This window comes from Nycticebus coucang, chromosome 12, assembly GCF_027406575.1.
Source record: "Nycticebus coucang isolate mNycCou1 chromosome 12, mNycCou1.pri, whole genome shotgun sequence".
Lineage (NCBI taxonomy): Eukaryota > Metazoa > Chordata > Mammalia > Primates > Lorisidae > Nycticebus > Nycticebus coucang.
The window spans coordinates 74,255,791-74,280,772 of NC_069791.1; the positions used below are offsets into that span (position 1 = coordinate 74,255,791).

At 44.8% G+C, this 24,982-nt stretch overlaps 1 protein-coding gene across 2 annotated transcripts in view; it reads left to right on the plus strand.

The window, feature by feature from the left end:
- The first annotated feature begins 8,367 nt into the window (after nt 1-8,367).
- Nucleotides 8,368-24,982, plus strand: part of EIF4H (eukaryotic translation initiation factor 4H) — a 30,703-nt gene continuing 14,088 nt past the window's right edge. The window contains exon 1 of one of the 2 annotated variants that reach the window (XM_053557071.1): nt 8,368-8,604. In XM_053557071.1, coding sequence (XP_053413046.1) covers nt 8,546-8,604 — 59 coding nt within the window. In that variant the 5' untranslated portion in view covers nt 8,368-8,545. The remainder of the gene's footprint in view (nt 8,605-24,982) is intronic. The other variant, XM_053557072.1, reaches the window with a different exon arrangement.

Here is a 24,982-nt window from a genome sequence, read left to right on the forward strand (position 1 = left end):
TGTTTGAGCCCAAGATAAAGTGCATTTATGAAAAACCCCCAACTAACTTTATACCTAACAGTGAAGATGCTTTTCTCCCAAAATCAGGAACAAGATAAAGGGTATCTGCTCTCACTACTTGTATCCAATGATGTAATTATCTCCAAGGCCATTATGCAATAAAATGCAATAAAATGGATCTAGATTGGAAAGGAAGAAGTAAAACTATCTCTATTTGCAGATGGCCTGCTCTTATAAGTACAAAACCCTAAGGAATCCTCTCAGAAGCTATTAGAACTAACAAATGAGTTCAACGAGTTTACAGTATACAAAATCGATATATAAAAATTAATTGTATAGCCGGGCGTTGTGGCGGGCGCCTGTAGTCCCAGCTACTCGGGAGGCTGAGGCAAGAGAATCGCTTAAGCCCAGGAGTTGGAGGTTGCTGTGAGCTGTGTGAGGCTATGGCACTCTACTGAAGGCAATAAAGTGAAACTCTGTCTCTACAAAAAAAAAAAAAAAAATTAATTGTATTTCAGGTGGCACCCATAACTCAGTGGTTAGGGCGGCAGCCACATACACCAGGGCTGGCTGGTTCAAACCTACCCAGCCTGCTAAACAATAATGACAACTACAACAAAAAATAGCTGGGCATTGTGGCAGGTGCCTGTAGTCCCAGCTACTTGGGAGGCTCAGGCAAGAGAACTGCTTGAGCCCAAGAGTTTGAGGTTGATGTGAGCTGTGACGCCGAGGCACTCTACTGAGGGCGACGTAATGAAACTCTGTCTTAAAAAAAAAATTAATTGTATTTCTATATAGTAGCAATAACCACACTGAAAAAGAAATAAGAAAACAACTCCACTTAAAATAATATCAAAAAGAGTAAAATAGGAATACATTTAACAAAAGAAGGATAAGACATATATACTCTAACTACAAAAATCATTGAAAGAAATTAAAGAAGGGGCAGCGCCTGTGGCTCAGTGGGTAGGGCGCCAGCCCCATATACCGAAGGTGGCGGGTTCAAACTCGGCCCCGGCCAAATTGCAACAACAAAAAAAATAGCCAGGTGTTGTGGCGGGCACCTGTAGTCCCAGCTACTTGGGAGGCTGAGGCAAGAGAATCACCTAAGCCCAAGAGTTTGAGGTTGCTATGAGCTATGACACCAGAGCATTCTACCAAGGGTGACATAGTGAGGAGACTCTGTCTCAAAAAAAGACATTGTGATTCCAACTGTTCAATCAGCCTGGAGTAAAAAAAAAAAAAAAGACATTATGGTACTGGCAGGCTAGACTTACAGATGAATGGAATAGAATTGAGAGTCCAGAAATCAACTCTCACATTTACAATCAATTGATTTATTTCCCCTGTCCTCAGGAAATATATTAAATAACAATAGATAAGAAGTTTGGTGGGTTTAGTGCTAGAAAAAAGAACCAAGCAAGGCAGCAAAGTGAAAATCAGGGCTATTGCTGTTTCAAACAGAGAGGTTAGGGAAGATCTCTTTGAGCAGAGACCTAAAAGAAAGAGAAGATGGGCATCACCTGGGCATGGAAAGGTTGGGGTCAGAAGGTGATTAGGGAGCTGGAGGAAAACCAAGAAGCCAGTGTGACTGAGCAGATTAATATCCTGGGAGGAGAAGCTGGAAACAAACTAAATGGTTGCCACTGTAAGGACTTTGGCCTCTACCCTAAGAAAGACTGGAGGGTTTGAGCAAAGAAATAATATGCCCTGAGTTGGGTATCAGAAGAAACACTGTTATGTGGACTACAGACAGAGAATGCAAATGTTGAAGCTTCCTTCTTCAAGTATTTCCATTCCTTATTTGATATATTTGAGATCTTTTTGAATAATTTTTACATTATTTCACAAAGTCTGCATGTTTTTTAATGCCAGTGAGTTTTAGTTTTGGTTTCAAAGAAACCATACTCGGTACATATTTTTCTTCTTTATTTTTATCATTTAGAGATGGGTCATCATTTATTCCATGTGCCAATTTCAATTTTTTCTTGTTAATATTTACTTTATTGGGAAAGACTTTCACCTAGAATAACACTCATATTTGTGTAAGTGAGTATGTAAGAGAAGCTTTGCAGGATCTCAGTATCAATGTTCACTGAAATTCATGCAGGAGCCAATTTGTCTAGATTTGTAGAATATCACCGTGTATTTTCGTGTAATCAAATTGTTGACCTAAATCTCACATGAAAATGATTAATAGTTATTATTTTAGATAATAAATAATATTATAGGGCGGCGCCTGTGGCTCAAGGAGTAGGGCGCCGGTCCCATATGCCAGAGGTGGTGGGTTCAGACCCAGCCCCGGCCAAAAAAAATCACAAAAAAATAAAAAATAAAAAAAAAATAAATAAATAATATTATACCAACAAACACCAACATCTCAGAACTTTAAAATACCATGAATAACCAATTGAGTACGTTGCAGGAGTATATTGCACATTCCTGGGTGAAGGTACAACTGCAACCTGGTGGACTTTAACCATATAAAAGCAAACTATGGGGAAGCACCTGTGGCTCAGTGAGCAGGGCGCCAGCCCATCTACTGAGAGTGGTGGGTTCGAACCCAGCCCTGGCCAAACTGCAACAAAAAATAGCCGGGCGTTGTGGCGGGCACCTATAGTCCCATCTACTCGGTAGGCTGAGGCAAGAGAATCACCTAAGCCCAGGAGGTGGAGGTTGCTGTGAGCTGTGACGCCACAGCACTCTACCGAGGGCAACAAAGTGAAACTCTGTCTCAAAAAAAGAAAAGCAAACTATGTAACCTAATTGTATGTACCCTCATACTAATCTGAAATTTAAAAAATAGATAATAAAATAGCATGAGTATTGAATGTGATAGCAAAATGACTATTGTTCCTATTATACAGACAAAGAATTGAGAGATTACACAATTTACTGGAGGTCACAGACCAATAATGATTTAGCTAGGATTTGAAAACAGGCAGTTTGAAATGCAAACCCACAGGTTTTACCACTACAACAAACAAAGGCTTCTCAGAGAAAGTGAGATCTGACTTGGGCCTTGGAGAGACACCCCAAGGGCTCAAGGGAACTGGGAAAAGCTGGGAAATCCACTCTGGGAAAGGGATTAGGGCAGCGGTTCTCAACCTGTGGGTCGTGACACACAGGAACTGTATTAATGGCTGCAGCTTTAGGAAGGTTGAGAACCAGTGGATTAGGGAACAAACGAGGATCTAAACTCAACAGAATAACCTTGGGAAAAGTTAGATATCTAATTTTGGCATGGGGTCAGTCACAATATTTATGGAACTTTCTAGGGCTGGCCTCAATTCTCTACATACCAGGTGGGAGGTCATCGTATGCTTAAGACCAACAGAAGAGGAAAGGGCCTGTGGATTAGGGGTCTAGTAGTGTGACTCACAAGATTAGCCCAGGGTACTCACTGGGGGTAAATTGGGGATTAAACAAGGAAGGAGAGGATGACCTGTGGATGGTCCCAGTGCTGGGGCTTGCTATTAATGTTTCCTTTTATCCTTTCATTGATAGTAAATAATCTCCTCTCTTATCTCCTTCATCTAGGCCCTGTGGGAGATGACAGATGTAAACCCCTCAAAATGGTTACCTCCCAGGATCTCAGCAAAATTGAGGTGATTTTGGACTAGAAGACTTAGAGATTAAAAAAGAAATAAAGAAGGCTGGGCACCGTAGCTCATACCTGTAATCCTAGCACTCTGGGAGGCTGAAACTGGTGGATTGCTTGAGCTCAGGAGTTCGAGAACAGCCTGAGCAACAGGGAGACCCTGTCTCTAAAACTAGCTGGGTGTTGTGGCAGGCACTTGTAGTCCCAGCTACTCAGGAGGCTAAGGCAAGAGGATTGCATGAACCCAAGAGTTTGAGGTTGCTGTGAGCTATGATGCCACTGCCCTCTACCAAGGGCAACAAAGAGAGACTGTTAAAACAAAACAAAACAAAAAGATGAAAGGCCATTCAAGCATAAATATTGAGGTTTTCATTTAGTCAAATTTAAGAGTAATGGGGCCAGAATATGAAGGACAGGCCCAACTTTAAACCCTGCAAGGAGAGAAGAAACCACTGATGTGTTTTTCTCTGAGTCATGTACTGAGGTCAAAGCTGCATCACCTTGGGCAAGTTTATCCTCCCTCTGGGTGGTTCCACAGCTGTAAAGGAGGTTTGTTAATTATATATGTAAAATAATAGTGCCAGTCATTAGTAGGTGCCCAATACCTATTATTGTGTGTCAGGAATTTTACAATTACTTATTTTTGAGACAGGCTCTCACTGTCACCTACACCAGAGTGCAGTGGAGTCATCATAATTCACTGCAACCTCAGAACTCCTAGGTTCAAGGGATCCTCCTGTCTCAGCCTCCCAAATAGCTAGGACGACAGGCACGTGCCACCCTGCTCCAGCTAGTCATTTAATCTTTAATATAATTTACTCATTTAGTCATTATAGATGACATTATAGATTAGTCATTATAGATGAGGACATTGAAATGTTAAAGAAGTTAAGGGCCAAAGATGGTAGGTAGCTCATGCCTACAATCCCAGCTATCTGAAGGATCACTTGAGGCCAGGAGTTCAAGACAGCCAGCCTGGGCCACACAGTGAGACTCTCTGTAAAAAATAAGAAAAGGCTGGGCTCGGCGCCTGTGGCTCAAGCAGCTAAGGCGCCAGCCACATACACCTGAGCTTGCAGGTTCGAATCCAGCCCGGGCCCGCCAAACAACAATGATGGCTGCAACCAAAAAATAGCTGGGCGTTGTGGCAGGCGCCTGTAGTCCCAGCTACCTGGGAGGTGGAGGCAAGGAGAATCGCTTGAGCCTAGGAGTTGAAGGTTGCTGTGAGCTGTAATGCCATGGCGACAGCTTGAGGCTCTGTCTCAAAAAAAAAAAAAGAAAAAAAAAAAGAAAAGGTTGGACACAATGGCTCACGCCTGTAATCCTAGCACTCTGGGAGGCTAAAGTGGATGAAATGCCTGAGCTCAGAAGTTCAAAACCAGCTCGAGCAAGAGCAAGACCCCATATCTAAAAATATAGTCAGGCATTATGGCGGAGGCCTGTAGTCCCAGTTACTGACTGGGGAGGCTGAGGCAAGAGGATCACTTGAGCCCAAGATTTTGAGGTTGCTGTGAGCTATGACACCTGGGCACTCTAACAAGAGTGACAATATGAGACTCTTGTCTAAATAAATAAATAAATAAATACATACATAAATAAAATAATAAAAATAAGCCAAGCATGGTGGTGCCTGCCTCTAGCCCCAGCTGCTGGGGAGGCTGAAGCAGGATGATGACTTGATTAGGGGAGTTCAAGGCTGAAGTGAGCTTGGATTGTGCCAACTGCACTTCAAATCCAACCTGGGCTATAGAGCAAGCCCCTCTCTTTATTTTTATTTTCTTATCTGAGACAGAGTCTCAAGCTGTTGCCCTGAGTAGAGTACAGTGGTGTCACATCTCACAGCAACCTCCAATTCTTGGGCTCAAGCAATCCTCTTGCCTCAGTTTTTCTATTTTTAGTAGAGACAGGGTCTCACTTTTGCTCAGGCTGGTCTCGAACTCATGTGCTCAAGCAATCCACCTGCCTCAGCCTCTCAGAGTGCTAGCACTACAGGCAAAAGCCACTGTACCCAGCCAAGCCCCCTCTTTAAAAAAAGAAAGAAAAAGTTAAGAAAGGCCAGGCGTGGTGGCTCACACCTATAATCCTAGCACTTGGGAGGTTGAGGCCCGTGGACAGCCTGAGCTCACAAGTCTGAGACCAACCTGAGCCAGAGCAAGAATCCCGTGTCCAAAAATAGCCAGGTATTGTGGTGGGCACCTGTAGTCCCAGCTACTCAGGAGGCTGAGGCAAGAGAATCACTTGAGTCCAAGAGTTGGAGCTTGCAGTGAGCTATGATGCCACAGCACTCTACTGAGGGCAACAAAGTGAGATTGTGTCTCAAAAAAAAAAAAAAGGGGCGGCGCCTGTGGCTCAGTCGGTAAGGCGCTGGCCCCATATACCTAGGGTGGCGGGTTCAAACCCGCCCCGGCCAAACTGCAACCAAAAAATAGCTGGGCGTTGTGGTGGGCGCCTGTAGTCCCAGCTGCTCAGGAGGCTGAGGCAAGAGAATTGCTTAAGCCCAGGAGTTGGAGGTTGCTGTGAGCTGTGTGAGGCCACAGCACTCTACAGAGGGCCATAAAGTGAGACTCTGTCTCTACAAAATAAATAAATAAATAAATAAATAAATAAATAAATAAAAAGTTAAGGAACTTGAGATCATCTAGCTAGTTAGGAGGTGAAGCTCAGGTTAATTGATCCCGGGTAGAGTCTGGGTCTGATAATGTTACCAAAGTGCTTGTCCCCTGAGGCTGCATTAGAAAAAGGGACAAAGAGGGTGGCGCCTGTGGCTCAGTGAGTAGGGCGCCGGCCCCATATGCCGAGGGTGGCGGGTTCAAACCCAGCCCCGGCCAAACTGCAACAAAAAAATAGCCGGGTGCTGTGGCGGGCACCTGTAGTCCCAGCTACTTGGGAGGCTGAGGCAAGAGAATCGCTTAAGCCCAGGAGCTGGAGGTTGCTGTGAGCTGTGTGATGCCACGGCACTCTACCGAGGGCCATAAAGTGAGACTCTGTCTCTACAAAAAAAAAAAAAAGAAAAAGGGACAAAGAGATTGAGGAGAAAGTTTTTACTTTGCCAGCAAAAGAGGAAAATGGCAGACAATGGTCTCAAAATCAAAATTCATGCTTCTTAGCAGAAGCCTGGGGTTCTTAAAGGTTCTGATGCCATAATCTCATGGCCTCTGCCCAGATTCATACCATCGGTGGCTCTCATGACCTCTACTACCCATCCTGTCTTCAGCTAAGATGATGTTGTGACTTCCACCCAAACGATTCCATTGAGTTATATTCTTGGGGCACAAAGAACAAGATACATTCCCTGTCCCTCCTGACCACTGGCCTGAGGCAGGGATGCAGGTTTCAGTTCCCCAAAAGTTGCAGAGACAGAAAATATTTTTTGCCATGTTTTTCAAGCCCTTCCCTTTGCAACAATAGCAAAGTGTTTTGTTACTTGAAAAGAAAAAGGGACAGAAAACAAACAAAAAATGAGTTGTCAACTCCAGTGCTGGCATAAAGGAGAAGATGCTTAAATATGAAAAGTACTGGGCGGTGGCTCATCCCTGTAATCCCAGCACTTGGGAGGCTGAGGTGGGTGGATTGCCTGAGCTCACAGGTTTGAGACCAGCCTGAGCAAGTGAAACTTCATCTCCAAAAAAATAACCAGGCATTGTGGCAGGCGCCTGTAGTCCCAGGTACTTCGGAAGCTGAGGCAAGAGAATCGCCTGAGTTCAAGAGTTTGAGGTGGTCGGCGCCTGTGGCTCAAGCGGCTAAGGCGCCAGCCACATAAGCCTGAGCTGGCGGGTTCAAATCTAGCCCGGGCCCGCCAAACAATGACGGCTGCAACCAAAAAATAGCCAGGCGTTATGGCGGGCGCCTGTAGTCCCAGCTACTTGGGGAGGCTAAGGCAAGAGAATCGCTTGAGCCCAAGAGTTTGAGGTTGCTGTGAGCTGTGAAGCCATGACACTACCCAGGGTGACAAAGTGAAACTCTGTCTCAAAAAAAAAAAAAGTACTGGTTAAGCCTAACATACCTGGGTAAACATTGCAAGAAAATTCTATGATGTTTTTCTAAAATTGTGCCAACACATATCAGGGTACGTCAGCACTGCCGCATCCAAAGGTAGGAGTATGCAATATTACCGCAGTCTCAATCACAAACCTAGACATCATCAGCGTAATTAATTCTCACTGCATAACCATCTTTGCTATTCCTAGATGATGGAATTCACATCAGCATTCAATTCTTTTCCAGCCCAATGACTTCTGCAAAATCAGAACTGCGGATTCTCTACTTCGACAACCTGCACTCTTAACCTTAAACCCCACAATACTCCAGCAGCGCGATGCTTGAAGGTAGGGTTCGTGTCTGCCTCCCACACCTCACGCCCCTTCCAGGCCCTGCCCCTCTGGGCATCCTCCGTGTGTGTCGAGCTCCGTGAGGTCTCCGCCTGCAGGAGGTAGCCTTTACTTGGATGTTACCCGGCGACCACTTGGCCGGAAGAGGTGTGTCGAAGTGCGGGCCAAACACAGCAGGCCTCCCGGGTCCCTGCCAGGTCTGGAGTTCGAAAAACTAAGCGACAAAAAAAAATGCAGTGGGCCTGTGAAGGATTCCAAGCGTAACCGGGGAGGGAACCCCCGGCGAGGCAGACGAAGGCCGGCGCATCCGGGCGGGGCGGGGACCGGAGGCTACCGCGGCTGAAGCCTCAGGGCCAGCACACAATGGGCTTGGGCGGCAAGCCGGGCACGCAGCCAACGCTCAGCAGCACCACGTGGGCCGCAGAGAGCTCAGGGCCAGCAGCTGCCCGTCGCCCCAGGCCGGGCGCGGCGCGGCGTACGTGCGCGCGCGCGCGCGTGCGTGCGTGCGATTTGCGATCAGGCGGCACGGTGGACAGCCCCGGAGGCGGGGCGGGGGGAGTTATATTGCGGGGTCCTTCCTCGCTCACCCTGGTTCCTCTCGGAGCGGAGACGGCAAATGGCGGACTTCGATACCTACGACGATCGGGCCTACAGCAGCTTCGGCGGTGGCAGAGGGTGAGGCGGGCTACGCGGGACCCTACCGGGGCTGGGGGTGGCCCGAGTTGGGGGCTTCGGGGCAGCGGCCGTCCTGCGCTCACCCCGGGCGGCGAGAGGCAGGAGCCCAGCTGGGCCCGTGGAGGCCTGGGAGAGGCGCCCTGAGTGCCCGGGCCTGGAAATGGCGCGCTCGGGGAAGGGGCGGCGGCAGTTAGGTTCCCGGGGCCGTGGTCGCGGGACAGATCCCTCGGTCTACTTCCTGACTACGACGACGTGTCATTTTTGTCCTGTCTTGGCCGCAGGGCCAGACCGCAGTGGCGCCCAGTGACCGAGGACGAGCGCCTGCTTCCCACCCCGTTCTCCCTTCGGCAGGGCTAGCGCGGGGTTCTGCTGCAGCGCCAGGGTGGGGGCTGCGGCCTGCCCTGCTCCGGTCTCCGATCTTTTCCGTGGCCTCCTGTTGTCTGTCTGCACTGCTCCCTTCGCCATGAGGCTAATCAGAGAGGGTAAGGGTAAGGTCGGAGGCCAAGAGAGGGGCGATTTCCTTCGCTTTACGTGTGAGGCAGGGATTTGGCAGCGTGAGCCTTGGGTAAGCCAGAGGAGGGGAAGATAAACGAGAACAAATACATCTTAGCATTTTTTGTTAGCTAATTTTTTCTGGTTCGGAGTGCCTTATTGACAGGTGGTACGTGCTTGGTGGCACAGAAAATTTTAATTCTTCGTAGTTTCTCTCTAACCTGTAGAAGGAACAGCACTTAGGCAGGTTCTGATTCTGGCCAAATGCAGAAGATTATAATTGAAGCACCTTGTTTAAAAGAAAAATCTTTGGTGACTAGAAAGCTTATGGTGTTTAATTCCAAAAACACACAGTGTGTGTGTGGTTTCCTTTTTTAATAGAAGTTATATCAGTTAGCCAGGTGTTGTGGCCGGCGCCTGTAGCCTTAGCTACATGGGAGGTTAAAGCAAGAGGATCGCTTGAACCCAGGAGTTTGAGGTTGCTGTGAGCTAGGCTCACATGCCATGACACTCTAGCTAGGGCAACATAGTGAGACTCTGTCTCACACACCCCCTCCCCCAAATAGGTTATGCTTATACAGAATTTAGAATATAGGCTACAAACATCTTGATCTTTCTTTGTCAAGGACACACTCCTTTGCGTTCTTCTATATAGAAAGGATTAATTTCCCAGGTTAATAGCACAATAATACCTGCTGAAGCATCCAGTCTCTCCTGGGTTGTAGTCCAAAAAGTATCTTCGTTTAGTAGAGAATGATCCTTTTAATACCTTGGTTTGTTAGTGGCGGTAACAAAGGCTTGTCGTGATGGAGGAGTGTACCCAGTATCATTTATGACAGTGTAGCTTGAAAGTTAGGATTGGTGGAGCCACCTGTTATTTCAGAGAATATTTTATTTGCTAATAAAAAAGAAACGTGTTGGATGACATGTAAAATTATTGCCTGTGGGTTAGGTTTCTAGACATTAAATTTGTACTTCAGTCATCTTGAAATTGAATAACCTTTTTTTTTTTTTTAAAATTTCAAAAAATGTTCAGAAGGGCCCAGGAAAATTTGCTTAAACAGAGTGGTTCAATTCAAGGCAGTTCCAAGGAGTTTTATTTGCAGTGGAACTACAATGAGATGGTGCCTGGAGATTTTTTAAAATTCTGTCTTTAGACTAATCTGCTAGCCTTCTGATGGCATTAAGTACTTAGACTTTTAGTCCATGTTAAATTTTGATAATCAAGGGTACCTTGTGCAATTTAAAAGAGATCAAAAGTAAAATTCTCTAAGAGCTATTAATTTCATATATCAAAAGGCAAATGAAAGTGTTAGCCATTTGCCCAGATGGACTCCAAAACCTGATATGAGAGAGTACTTACTAGATGGCACTGTGCATCTCTTAAACTTCCTGGTATAAGAGTCCCTTTACTGCTAAGCATCTTCTACATCTGACTTTTGTGGAATTTTCCATTTGATTTCATATTCATGTAAGAATATAGAAATACTGCTCAGTTTCCTAAAAGTAGTTTTTAGAACTTTTTGGTGAGTTTGTGTATTTCATTTATACATATATCTGGAGTGGGTGGGGAAATTTCAGAGGACCAGGGATAGAGTAGCATAGTCTGCACAAAAGCTTTTTCTGTTCCAGAGAGTCAGTGTTATTTTAATTTCATAAGACCAGTAGTTCTATTATTGGGATCTCTGAAATTTAGTAGAATGGTAGCATAGTTGTTCAGATACTCTTCATTGATAGTTTCCTTTGTTAACTGAATTATGTTCACATCAACAGATGTCTCACTGCTTGTCTCAGATTCCCAACAATGGAAAGCCAGTCTTGTACTGTTTTCGTTCTTGACCTTCTCCCTGGTCTGAAACACCTTAGACTAGGTGTTTAAAATGTGCTTCGACACAGAAAGTCGAATGGTGGTTGCCAGTGACTTGGAGGGGGAACTTTTAATTGCTTTTCACTAGGTGAAAGAAATAGCAGGCTTGAAATGAACAAATATCCTCTAATAATGTGGTTTTAATAATTAGTCTTCCCCACAAGTTTATTTTGTACTTGTGTTTAATAACCAGTACAGTTGTCAGGAAGCAATATTGAGTGACTGCTTTTTTCACCCAGTCCTGTGAAGTTATGTTCAGAGCAGCCAAGGTGAGAACCAGGGGCTGCATTGTTGTTCAGCAGCAAATCAAAACATTTCTTTTTTGAGACAGAATCTTGCTCTGTTGGCCAGGATAGAGTGCAGTGGTTCCAGCCTAACTCACAGCAGCCTCGAACTTCTGGGTTCAAGCGATCCTCCTGTGTAGCTGGAACAATAGACAACTGCTGCCGCGCCTGGCTTATTTTTCTATTTTTGTAGAGATGGGGTCTCACTCTTGCTCAGGCTACCCTCAAGCTCCTGAGGTCAAGCTATCCTCCTGCCTCAGCCTTCCAGAGTGCTAGGATTACAAGTGTTAGCCACCACGCCCGCCAGCAAATCAAAACAGAATTCCAAATTATCAAGAGTTGATTGTACTAAATCTTGATGAACTTTGTTTTGCAGTTTGGTAAAGTATCTTCCTGATTTTTCAGTTTTTCATTTGCCATTGGCAATAAACTGCAGTGAATACTGATTTTACATTTCTCATTGCAATAAAGCTTTACAAGGCTTAAACCCAAACCCTTCAATCCTAAGAATTAGATTGAAACTTGGAAGTAGCAAGAATTGATAATTTGCTGAAAACTACAAATTTTTTTTTTAAGAGACAGAGTTTTGTTTTGTCATCCTCAGTAGAGTGCTGTGGCGTCACAGCTCACAGCAACCTCCAGCTCTTAGGCTTAGGAAGTTCTCTTGCCTCACCCTCCCGAGTAGCTGGGACTATAGGTGCCTGCCACAATACCTGGCTACTTTTTTGTTGTAGTTTGGCCGGGGCTGGCTTCAAACCTGCCACCCTCAATATATAGGGCCAGCACCCTACTCACTGAGCCACAGGCACTGCCCTGAAAACTACAAATTTAAGAGTTTCTTGTCTTTTAATAGAGACAGAGTCCCACCATGTTGCCCAGGGTAGATTTGAATTCCTGGGCTCAAGCAACCCTCCCACCTCAGCCTCCCTTTGACTTACAGGTGTACACCCAGCTCAAATTTAAGTGTTCTTTATCAGGATCTAGTTAAGGAGTTTAGAATTCTAACCTTTTGAGTCTAGTAGGACTTAAGCTTGGCTTCTCTGTCTAAATTTCTGAGCATTGTTTTCCTCCAATTTTTTGGTAGTGGTAAAATATGCATAACATAAAATTTACTGTTTTAACATTTTTAAGCATATAGTTCAGTTGTGTTAAATTTAATTCGTAATGTTGTGCAACCATCACCATCATCCATTTCTGTAACTCTACATCTTGTAAAAGGAAAACTGTACTCATTAAACAATAATTTCCCATTTCCTTTTCCCTCCAAGTCACTGGCAACCATCATTCTACTTTCTGTGTCTAAGCATATTTTAAGACTTATAATGGGAAGGAATTTACTGTGTAAAAATTATAGCTATTTCCACTGATACTATAGTCTGTCAGTCTGTAAAAGTACTGAAAATCCTTTTTTTTTTTGAAAAGCTTTTTCTAAAATCCCACTTAACTGTCAGACATCAAGTTGTTTGGGTTTGCTCTCATCCTTTCTTCAATCCCCAGTGTTGCTTTGCTTGGTTCCAAGCCATTATCCTCTATGAAGTGTTAGCAGAAATACCTAGTTTTACTAAGAGAACTCTACAAGTACAGTTAACCATAAGCCCTGGCTTGGAATCAAGCAGACCAGAGTCTGAGTTACCACCTCAGCCACGCATTAGCTGTGTGATCTGGGTGGGGCAAGTTCTTTTACTTCTCTAACACCTTTTTCCCAATTGTGAGATAGCCATTCTTCTCTAAAGCTCTTGGGAGTATTACCTGAAATGTATCTAAAATGGATAGCACAGTCCATGGTACTTAGAAAACACTTAATAATTGGTAGCTCTTAATTTGTAGGTTTTTATTATCTTAAAACATTTCTCTCTTTGGGTTAGTAGTAGTGGGGAAAGTTCTGTTGAGTTAACTGAAGTGAGCTTTTATTTTCTTGGCTATATTTCTAAAGCCGAGTAAAAGAAGTTGTTGTATGGGCATAAAAAACTTTTTTTTTTTTTTTGGTGGTTTTTGGCTGGGGCTAGGTTTGAACCTGTCACCTTTGGCATATGGGACCCACGCCCTACTCCTTGAGCCACAGGCGCCGCCCATAAAAAAACTTTTTTTATGAATAGAGCACCATCAATATTAAAAATGAGTGCTTAGTTCTTGTAAAATAATTGGTTATAGAATTTCTCCTTGAAATATTAGTTTCTGAGGCTTTCTTTCTTTTTTTATTTTTAATAGAGACAGAGTTTCACTTTATCACCCTCCGTAGAGTGCTGTGATATCACAGCTCACAGCAACCTCCCACTCCTGGGCTTAGGCAATTCTCTTGCCTCAGCCTCATGAGTAGCTGGGACTGCAGGCGTCCACCACAACGCCTGGCTATTTTTTTGTTGCAGTTTGGCCGGGGCTGGGTTTGAACCTGCCAACCTCGGTATATGGGGCCGGCGCCCTACCCACTGAGCCATAGGCGCCGCCCAGTTTCTGAGGTTTTCATAAGCAGTATAGTACCGCTTAATTTTTTTTTTTTTTGAGACAGAGTCTCACTATGTTACCCTTGGTAGAGTGCTGTGGAGTCACAGCTCACAGCAACCTTAAACTCTTGGGCTTAAGCAGTTCTCTTGCCTTAGCCTCCCAAATAGCTGGGACTACAGGCGACCACAACACCCAGCTATTTTTTGTTGCAGCTGTCATTGTTGTCTAGCTGACTTGGGCCAGGTTCAAAACCACCACCCTTCGTGTATGTGACTGTAACCACTGTGCTACAGGCGCTGAGCCTAGTTCCACTTAATTTGTTAGAAAATATATTTTATTTTACTTTGGCCAGGTTTGGTGGCTCATGCCTGTAATCCTAGCACTCTGGGAAGCTTGTGTGGTGGGTACATTGCCTAAGCGTAGGAATTCAAGACCAGCCTGAGCAAGAGTAAGACCGCATCTCTTATGAAAATAGAAAAACTAGCCAGGTGTTGTGGTGGTCACCTACAGTCCCAGCTACTTAGGAGGCTGAAGCAAGAGAATCACTGAGTCCAAGAGTTTGACATTGCTGTGAGCTGTGATGCCATGGCATTCTACCAAGGGTGACAAAGTAAGACTCTGTCTCTCGAAAAAAAAAAAAAGTTATTTTTTCCTTTATTTGTTGAAACAGTGTCTTACATCTTATATCCCTGGCTAGTGTAGGGATGTCGTCATGGCTCACTTTATCCTAAAACTCCTGTGCTTTAGCAGTCCTCCTGCCCATAGGCACACACCATCTGCTTAGCTAATTTGTTTGTTTGTTTGTTTGAGACAGAGTCTCACTATGTTGCCCTCAGTAAGTGCAGTGGCGTCACAACTCATAGCAACCTCAAACTCTTGGGCTTAAGCAATTCTCTTGTCCCAAGGAGCAGGAACTACAGGCGCCTGCCACAACGCCCCACTAATTTGTTTTTTTGTAGAGACAGTGTCTTGCTGTGGTACTCATGCTGGCAAAAATTTATATTTCTATTAGAAATTAACCTCAGTGTTCCAGAAACACTTCACAATTTTAAGGTTTCTTCCCAGGACTCCTTATATATGTTCCTTATATAGAACCTATACAACAGAATGCTTTCATGTCAGTCTGAGATCAACTTCCAGTTTCTCATAGAAACTGAAGGAGAGCTTCCCCCACCTCTTTACCTTTCCACTATTCATGCATTTGGTAAAACTTTGCACGCTCCAACTATGATGTAAACGTGACTATATGATTTTGACAGAACTTAATGGCAGGCATAACATCTAAGATTTCTTTTGTTAGGTTGCATGTCCTTGTTCTTTAATGTTTTCTCCATGTCATGTCATGATTTCTAAAATTTCCCATCTTGCTAGAGCCCTCTGATGTGCTCAAGTGTGTCTATACTCCATGAAAAACATGGTGCCTCAGCTTGGCGCCTGTAGCTCAGTGGTTAGGGCGTTGGCCACATACACCAGGGCTGGGGGTTTGTAACCCAGCCGGGGCCTGCTAAACAATAATGATGACAACTACAACAAAAAATAGCTGGGCATTGTGGTGGGCTCCTATAGGCCCAGCTACTCGGGAGGCTGGGGCCAGAGAATCACCTAAGCCCAAGGGTTTGAGGTTGCTGTGAGCTGTGATGCCACCGCACTCTACCAAGGGGGACATAGTAAGATTCTGTCTCCAAAAAAAAAAAAAGAAAAGAAAAAATGGTTCCTCCATTTAAACATTGTACTCCAGTACAGTGTGGGTGGAGACTATAATTTTCCTTTGGTCTGCCCACTATTCTATAATATGTAATCAGTTGCTTTTTCAGAATCTTTCAAATGTATGGCTTTGTGGAAGATAGCTGATTTCTTATACCTGTCTTCACTCTTGGGATGTATTTTGAAGAAACATTCAACATTGCACAGATAAATACAGTACAGCCTCCATAGTTGGCCACCTCCCTACATTGACCACCTCAAGTTGACCAGTTAGTTTTCATATACCAGACATACACCTCATGTACTAAGGCCTAGTTCCTTATGTTGACACCCCCCTTCCCCCATGTTGACAAGTTAGTTATGTTCCCTTGGGTGGTCAGTTTATAGAGGTTCTGCAATAATTTGGAAAGGAGTTATGTTCTTGCTTGCTTGCTTGCTTGCTAAGTCCCACTTTATCGCCCTCAGTAGAGTGCTGTGGCGCCACACTGCTCACAGCAACCTCCAATTCCTGGGCTTAGGCGATTCTCCTGCCTCAGCCTCCCAAGTAGCTGTGACTATAGGCGCCCACCACAACGCCCGGCTGTTTTCTTGTTGCAGTTCGGCTGGGGCCGGGTTTGAACTCTCCACCCTTGGTATATGGGACTGGCGCCCTACTCACTGAGCCATAGGTGCCGCCCTCTTTTTTTTTTTTTGGAAACAGAGTCTCACTTTGTCACCCTTAGTAGAGTGCTGTGGCATCTCCATAGCTCACAGCAACCTCAAATCTCTGGGCTAAATCAATCCTCTTGCCTCACCCTCCAGAGTAGTATTTGGTACTACAGGCGCTTGCCACAATGCCCAGCTATTTTTATTTTTATTTTTTTAGAGACAGAGTCTCACTTTATCACCCTTAGTAGAGTACTGTGATGTCACAGCTCACAGCAACCTCCAACTCCTAGGTTTAGGTAATTCTCTTGCCTCAGCCTCCCGAGTAGGTGGGACTACAGGCGCCCACCACAATGCCCGGCTATTTTTTTTTGTTGCAGTTTGGCCGGGGCTGGCTTTGAACCCACCACCCTTGGTATATGGGGCTGGTGCACTACTCACTGAGCCACAGGTGCCGCCCTATTTTTGGAGACAAGGTCTCTCTCTTGCTCAGTGTGGTCTCGAACTCCTGAACTCAGGCAATCCACCTCTCTCAGCCTCCCAGAGTGCTAAATTACAGGCCTGACCCTTTACCTTTAAATTGTACTTTGAATAGATTGTTTACCAAGATGTGATTTTGTAATGTGTTGGTGACTTGCAAAACATCTGTTTACTGATGTATTCAGATTTTCCAAACGTTGATACATTTTGTTATATAGTATCAGAAGTCGTGTGTATTAACGTCACCTTGATCTCAGAAAAGTCTTTGAATATTGAAAGGCTGTCAAACTTACATTGATGGATACAAGTTTTCTGAAAGACTTTTTTTTTTTTTTTTTTTTTTTTTTGAGATAAATTCTTACTTTTTCCGCCCTGGGTAGTGTGCCCTGGCATCATCATAACCTACAGCAACCTCAAACTCTTGGGCTCAAGTGATTCACTTGCCTCCTGAGTAGCTGTGTCTGCAGGTGTGTACCACCATGCCCAGATAGTTTTTTCTATTTTTAGTAGATGGGTCTCTCTCTTGCTCAGGCTGATCTCATACTCTTGAACTCAAGCAGTCTACCTGCCTTGGCCTCCCAGAGTGCTAAGCATGAGCCACTGCACCCAGCTTAAAACACTATTTTTTGCTTGAAAGCTTGAATTTTACCATTGACAACAAATACTATTGATTGTTTTACTTGAAGCAACAGGCTAACTTAATTTTCAAGAAAATGTCTGTAGGTTAAAAACTGGTATTCCAAGCTAGTTCAGCTTGCAGCTCGCAAGTGCTTTGTGTGTACCATCCATTCTTAATCATGGGCTATTAAAAAGTGGGTCATGACTTCATAAAGTCATTTTATTGCCTTACCAAGAATGTTCCAAGAAGGTGTCTTTTTCCTTTTTTTTTCAAATTCTGCAACTGCATGCTGGTGTACCTTGAGTAGTGTAGTTTGGTGCTACTTTGTGTAAAGACCAGTTGCAAAATTGATAAAAGTCTCTACTCTCAGAAATCCAGAATATGCTTATCAATCTGGGAACCATATCTTAATATTGTGATCAGTCTGGGAATCATATCTTAGTAGCTAACAGACTAAACCTATAAAGAAGGTAGTAGCAAGAATGGCAAGGCTCTGGAAGCTTCACTTTAAGAGGAAGGAAAACTAAGCCCCTTAAGTGTAGGTGGCCCTTAAAAGAGAAGCACTAACAGCAGTGATAACAGCTCCTGAACCTCAGGGAATGGGAGGAAGTTTTAGCTCTGGAGAGCAGAATAGGGGCAAAGGTTTTTGTGCTCCTTTAGAGACTAAAGACAGAATTGCTACTTAAGCTAAATTTTCTGTTAAGGAAGGAGTATCTGTGGAGCATAGATGGGCTGGGATGGTTTTTCTTTTCCTTTTTTTGGAGATAGGCTCTCACTTTCTCACCCTCAGTAGAATGTCATGGCCTCATAGCTCACAGCAACCTCAAACTCTTGGGCTTAAGCAATCCTCTTGCCTCAACCTCCCAAGTAGCTGGGACTACAGCTGCCACAACGCCCAGCTATTTTTTGAAAGGGGGTCTCTCTCTTGCTCGGGCTAGTCTCGAACCTTTGAGCTTAGGGCAATCCACCAGCCCCGGCCTCCCAGAGGCTAGTATTACATATGTGAGCTACCTCTCCTGGCCTGAATTTCTTTTTTTTTTTTTTTTTTTTTTGTAGAGACAGAGTCTCACTGTACCGCCCTTGGGTAGAGTGCCGTGGCGTCATACGGCTCACAGCAACCTCTAACTCTTGGGCTTACACGATTCTCTTGCCTCAGCCTCCCGAGCAGCTGGGACTACAGGCGCCCGCCACAACGCCCGGCTATTTTTTTATTTTGTTGCAGTTTGGCCGGGGCTGGGTTTGAACCCGCCACCCTCGGCATATGGGGCCGGCGCCCTACTCACTGAGCCATAGGTGCCGCCATGGCCTGAATTTCTTAATCCACAGGGTATTTCTCCCTCACTTTTTATTTCTTGCCATTTTTTTTTTTTTTTTGGATTTTGGCCAGGGCTAGGTTTGAACCCGCCACCTCTGGCATATGGGACCAGTGCCCTACTCCTTGAGCCACAGGTGCCGCCCTTCTTGCCATTTTTTTAAGGGAAGTATTTTTTCCTAGGTTGTTTTGTTTTGTTTTTAGAAACAGTCCCACTTTATCGTTCTCGGCAAAATGCTGTGGCGTCACAGCTCACAGCAACTTCCAACTCCTGGGCTTAGGCAGTTCTCTTGCCTACCAAGTAGCTGGGACTACAGGAGCCTGCCACAATGCCCGGCTATTTTTTTGTTGCAGTTTGGCTGGGGCCGGGTTTGAACCTGCTACCCTCTAAATGGGTCCAGTGCCCTACCCACTGAATCACAGGCGCTGCCTTCAGTTATTTTTTTGTTCCGGTTGTTTAGCAGGCCCAGTCCAGGTTCGAATCCTCCACCCTTGGTTTATGTGGCTGGTGCCGTAACCACTGTGCTACGGGCATCAAGCCTTTCCTAGGTATCTTTTTTTTTTTCTTTTTTTTGGAGACAGAACCTCAAGCTGTCACCCTGGGTAGAGTGCTCTGGCATCACAGCTCACAGCAACCTCCAACTCCTGGGCTTAAGCAGATTCTCTTGCCTCAGCCTCCCAAGTAGCTGGGACTACAGATGTCCACCAAAATGCCCTGCTATTTTTTGGTTGTAGTTGTCATTGTTTGGCAGGCCTGGACCAGATTTGAACCCGCTGGCTCTGGTGTATGTGGCTGGTGCCTTAGCTGCTTGAGCTACAGGTACCAAGCCATACATTTCTTTCTTTTTTTTTTTGTTTTTTTTTTTTTTGGTGAGACAGAGTCTCAAGCTTTCGTCCTGGGTAGAGTGCTATGGAGTCACAGCTCACAGCAACCACAAATTCTTAGGCTTAAGTGATTCTCTTGCCTCAGCCTCCCAAGTAGCTGGGACTACAGGCACCCGCCACAACACCTGGCTTTCTTTTTTTGGTTGTAGTTGTCGTTGTTGTTTGGCATGCCTGGGCTGGATTTGAACCCACCAGCTCTGGTGTATGTGGCTGGCACCCTAGCTGCTTGAGCTACAGGTGCCCAGCCTTTCCTAGGTACATTTAATACATTTTATTCTTGTAACCATCATATACAAGGTAGCAATAAAATAAATTTAATGTTACCAAACTTAATATTGAGTGTTGATATGTATATTTGTATTTTAGTACAAGTAACTTAGATTTTTAATTGTTTTTCACATAACAAATGAGGAGGAGAACTGTTAGCTATGACAGTTCGCTATGTTAGCATTCACCTTTTAACTCTGGGTTTTAAATAATGATTTATTTATAGTGTTTTGTAATTATCTAAAGAATTGAAAACAGGCAGAGGTGGGTGGATTGCCTGAGGCCACAGTTTTGAGTCCAACCTGAGCCAAATGGAGACCTCATCTCTAAAAATAGCCAGGCGTTGTGGCGGGCGCCTATAGTCCCAGCTACTTGGGAGGCTGAGGCAAGAGAATCACTTAAGCCCAAGAGTTTGAGATTGCTGTGAGCTGTGATGCCACGGCACTCTACCCAGGGCAGCATAATAAGACTGGCTCAAAAGAAAAATTAATCCATAGAAACAAAGCTTACCCCTTAGTTTTAAGGCTGTGTTTTTTGTGTTGGTATTCTCAGAGGACTAGTAAATAGCTTAAAGTCTAAGATATTATTTTCTCTAAAAAATCTGGAACTTTTGGACTATTCACCCATGTAAAGTTACTAAATTAATAACACATCTAATTGCTCTCATTAATATGTGAGAGTCTACAATTTTAGCAGATTATGATAAATACCTTTTTTTTTTAATATAGAGACAGTTTCACTTAATGGCCCTCGGTAGAGTGCCATGGCATCACACAGCTCACAGCAACCTCCAACTCCTGGGCTGAAGCGATTCTCTTGTCTCAGCCTCCCGAGCAGCTGGGACTACAGGCGCCCGCCACAACACCCGGCTATTTTTTTGTTGCAGTTCAGCCGGGGGCCGGGTTTGAACCCGCCACCCTTGGTATATGGGGCCGGCGCCTCACCAACTGAGCCACAGGCGCTGCCCTATGATAAATACCTTTTTCCTAGTAAGAAAAATTCTCTTTAAAAACTATGTAAACCTGGCTTGACGCCGGTAGCTCAGCAGCTAGGGCACAAGCTACATGTACCAGGGGTGGCAGGTTTGAACCCAGCCCGGGCCTGCCAAACAACAATGACTAATACAACCAAAAAATAGCCAGGCGTGTGGTGGGCGCCTGTAGTCCTAGCTACTTGGGAGACTGAGGCAAGAGAATCACTTAAGCCCAGGAGTTTGAGGTTGCTGTGAACTATGATGCTACGGCACTCTACCGAGGGTGACAAAGTGAAACTCTGTCTCCAAAAATAAAATAAATAAAAATTATGTAAACCCAAAGTCATCTTGTTCATTGTTAATCTGAAATAAACCTTTTGAATACCTGTTATGTCCTAGAAGTAGGTGATTGGAATCAAATTTTTTTTCTTTTTCTTTTGAATCAAGTTTAGTGTGTCCTGATAAGGGGGGGGGGGGGGGGTGTGTGTGTGTGTGTGTGTGTGTGTGTGTGTGTGTGTGTGTGTGTGTGTGTGTGTGTGTGTGTGTGTGTGTGTGTGTGTGTGTGTGTGTGTGTGTGTGTGTGTGTGTGTGTGTGTGTGTGTGTGTGTGTGTGTGTGTGTGTGTGTGTGTGTGTGTGTGTGTGTGTGTGTGTGTGTGTGTGTGTGTGTGTGTGTGTGTGTGTGTGTGTGTGTGTGTGTGTGTGTGTGTGTGTGTGTGTGTGTGTGTGTGTGTGTGTGTGTGTGTGTGTGTGTGTGTGTGTAACAAAGTCTCATTCTGTTGCCCTGAGTAGAATGCTATGGCATCATAGCTCATAGCAACCTCAAACGCCTGGGTTCCAGTGATCTTTCTTGCCTCAGCCTCCCGAGTAGCTGGGACTACAGGTGTCCTCCACAACACCCAGCTATTTTTTTTTCTTAGTAGAGACCAGGTCTTGCTTGCTCAGGCTGGTCTCCTCAACTCAAGGGATCCTCCCACCTCAGCTTCCCAGAGTGCTAGGATTATAGGTGTGAGGCACCTTGCCTGGATGCAGCTAGAAATCTTTTTAAAATCCTTTACCAGAAATAACTTAGCATGTGTCCTTCATGAGCCCTTCATTGCTGGAGCCCAAGAGCTTGAGGTTGTTGTGAGCTATGACGGCACAGCACTCTACTCAGGGTGCCAAAGTGAGACCGTCTCAAAAGAAAAAAATCACCCACCCTGTAGTCTCAACTTTTTCTTTTTGAGACAAAGTCTCAAGCTGTTGCCCTGGGTAGAATGTCATGGTGACATATTTCACAACAACCTCCAACTCTTAGGGTTAAGAGATCCTCTTGCCTCAGTTTTTCTATTTTTAGTAGAGACAGGGTCTGGCTGGTCTTGAACTTGTAAGCTCAAGCAGTCCACCTGCCTCAGCCTCCCAGAGTGCTACGATTACAGGCATGAGCCACAGGAGCCTGGCCTGTAGTCTCCTTTGACACCTGCATAATTCTGCTAATTTATCTTAAGAGTTCAGTGTTTTCCCTGTCTGCCAACTGGAAAGTGGAGTCCAACGTCCTCTTACATTGTGCGCTATGCATCCTCCACTGTTCCACCTTGGGGAGATGGTTCCATTGCTGTCCCCTGAATTTTCTGCTATCCTTTGCTTTTGGTATGATTTCTTCTTTGCAGATGGCTGGACCCACTCAGTTGAATTTTCAGCGTCTTGAGGGCAGGGACTGGATCTTAGGTTTATGCCTTCTGTACCATGTACTGCAGCCTTCATAGACATTCAGATATTTGATTTGAGTGAAGAAAAGTGATTGGTCTGTAAAGCATTTGGGTCACAGTTGGAGTGGAAAGTTAGATTTTCAAATTCCCGAGGGGCAATTTGCAAAGTTAAAACTTTCACATATTATAATCATCAGTAAACAGTCTCTTAAGGGTAGTAAAAGACAGTAATGCGCAAGAGAACCATTGCTCAGTGGTAGCAGGTGATGGAGCTTAGAGCCTGGGAGTTTGCAGCATAGTCCTTGCCTTCAAGGTGTCTGTTCTGAATCAGCCTTGCTATGTTCATCTGTTTCCTGTTTTACATGCACAGCTGCCAGCCCATGTGCTTCTGCTACAGCAGTGTCACCTCAGATGTGTTCAGTCTTGAGAATTGTTTTTAAACATGTTGATAGTACTCAGCATTTATGAAGTAGGTTTTTTTCTTTTTTGGTTGTTAAAGAAAAAGGGTCTGGAGTACAGTGGCATGATCATCCAATCCCCAGGCCCAAGCAATCCTCCTGCCTCAGCCTCCTAAGTAATCGGGACTACAGGTGCTTGCCACAACATCCAGCTAAGTTTTTGTATGTTGTTTTTTTTTAGAGGTGGGATCTTGCTCTTGCTCAGGCTAGTCTCCTGAGCTCAAGGGATCATCCCGCCTCTGTCCCCCCCCCACCCCCCGGATTCAAGTATTACTGGGGTGAGCCACCTCACCTGGCCTTAAAATTATTTTTTGTAGAGACAAGGTCTCACTATGTTGCTCAGGCTGGTCTTGAGCTCCTGGGCTCAAGCAGTCCTCCACTCTCGGCCTCCCACAGTGCTAGGATTATAGGTATGAGCCACAGTGCCCAGCCAGTGTTTATTAAGTGTTTTTACGATCAATTTTTTCTTTTTAAAGTCAAATTTTGAAGTATTTATGAAGTAACAGACAAGAAAACTGGAGAACAGAGGTAATTTGGCAGAAGTCCTGCATCAGGCTAACGAATGTGTCAAGTGAATCTGTTCCCTGTGTGTTGTCAATTTACTTATATGAAAGTACTTAACATTCATGTGACATTTTGTATGAGATGATTATCCCCTAAGCTCCAGTCTAGAGTCAGAAAGTATTGGGCATTTTAGCTCAGAGTTTTATTTGTTTAGTACATGATATCTGTAGATTTTTATAGGGTAGAGAAGTTTTTTTTTCTTTTCTTTTTTTTTTTTTTTTGTAGAGACAGTCTCACTTTACTGCCCTTGGTAGAGTGCCGTGGCATCACACGGCTCACAGCAACCTCCAGCTCTTGGGCTTACATGATTCTCTTGCCTCCGCCTCCGGAGCAGCTGGGACTACAGGCGCCCGCCACAACGCCCGGCTATTTTTTTGGTTGCAGTTTGGCCGGGGCTGGGCTTGAACCCGCCACCCTCGGCATATGGGGCCGGCGCCCTACTCACTGAGCCACAGGCGCCGCCCAGGTTTTTTGTTTGTTTTTTGGTTTTTTTGGAACAGTCTTAAGCTATCACCCTGGGTAGAGTGCCATGGCGTCACATCTCACAGCAGCCTCAAACTCTTGGGCTTACGTGATTCTCTTGCCTCCGCTTCCCAAGTACCGGGGACTACAGGCACCCACCACAACACCTGGCTATTTTTTGGTTGTAGTTGTCATTGTTGTTGGGCAGGCCCAGGCTAGATTCGAGCCCACCAGCTCTGGCGTATGTGGCTGGAGCCCTAGCCGCTGTGCTACAGGTGCCGAGCCTATGCAAATATTTAATGTGCTCTTTTAGCAAGCCTTCCTACCTCAGTTTCCTTATTCATCATGCATCAGACATCTCTGAATTTGTCATTTCTTTTTTTTTTTTTTTTTTTGTAGAGACAGAGTCTCACTGTACTGCCCTCGGGTAGAGTGCCATGACGTCACACAGCTCACAGCAACCTCTAACTCTTGGGCTTACGCGATTCTCTTGCCTCAGCCTCCCGAGCAGCTGGGACTACAGGCGCCCGCCACAACACCAAGCTATTTTTTTGTTGCAGTTTGGCCGGGGCTGGGTTTGAACCCGCCACCCTCGGCATATGGGGCCGGCGCCCTACTCACTGAGCCACAGGTGCCGCCCTGAATTTGTCATTTCTTGATTTCATCCTCACTTAAATTTTAAGAAGCCTTTGTCATTTCTTGCTTTTTTAACATGTGTGTACACCTATCCCTATACAGACATACCTGCATGTTTACTTGTATACATGTTTTGTGTGTGCTGAGTTGTTAGCTTCTTGAGTGCAAGAGATTTTCTCACCAGATGTCTAACAAATGTTGAATAAATAAACTTACAGTGTTTAGAATTAATTCTCCATTTTGACAGTTACCAAAAATGTTTATACCGTGTCTTACATGTTCATCATCCAGTCCCTAAAAAGTATCTTACTAAAAATATTTTAGGATTTATGGTCGTGGAGATAGGAACAATAGAATAGTGTTGGCAAAGGGTATTGAAATGCAGAATAAATCACATTGACTAAACTTGGGAGGGTGGAGAACTTGTTTTTCTGGTGTTCTTGGAACAGATATGGGACTTCCTATTGAGAAGTAGCAGAAGTTTGAATTGTTAAAAAATTTTGCCATCACAGCTTGGTCCTACTGCTTTAGAAATGTTTTAGGGCGGCGCCTGTGGCTCAAGGAGTAGGGCACCGGTCCCATATGCTGGAGGTGGCGGGTTC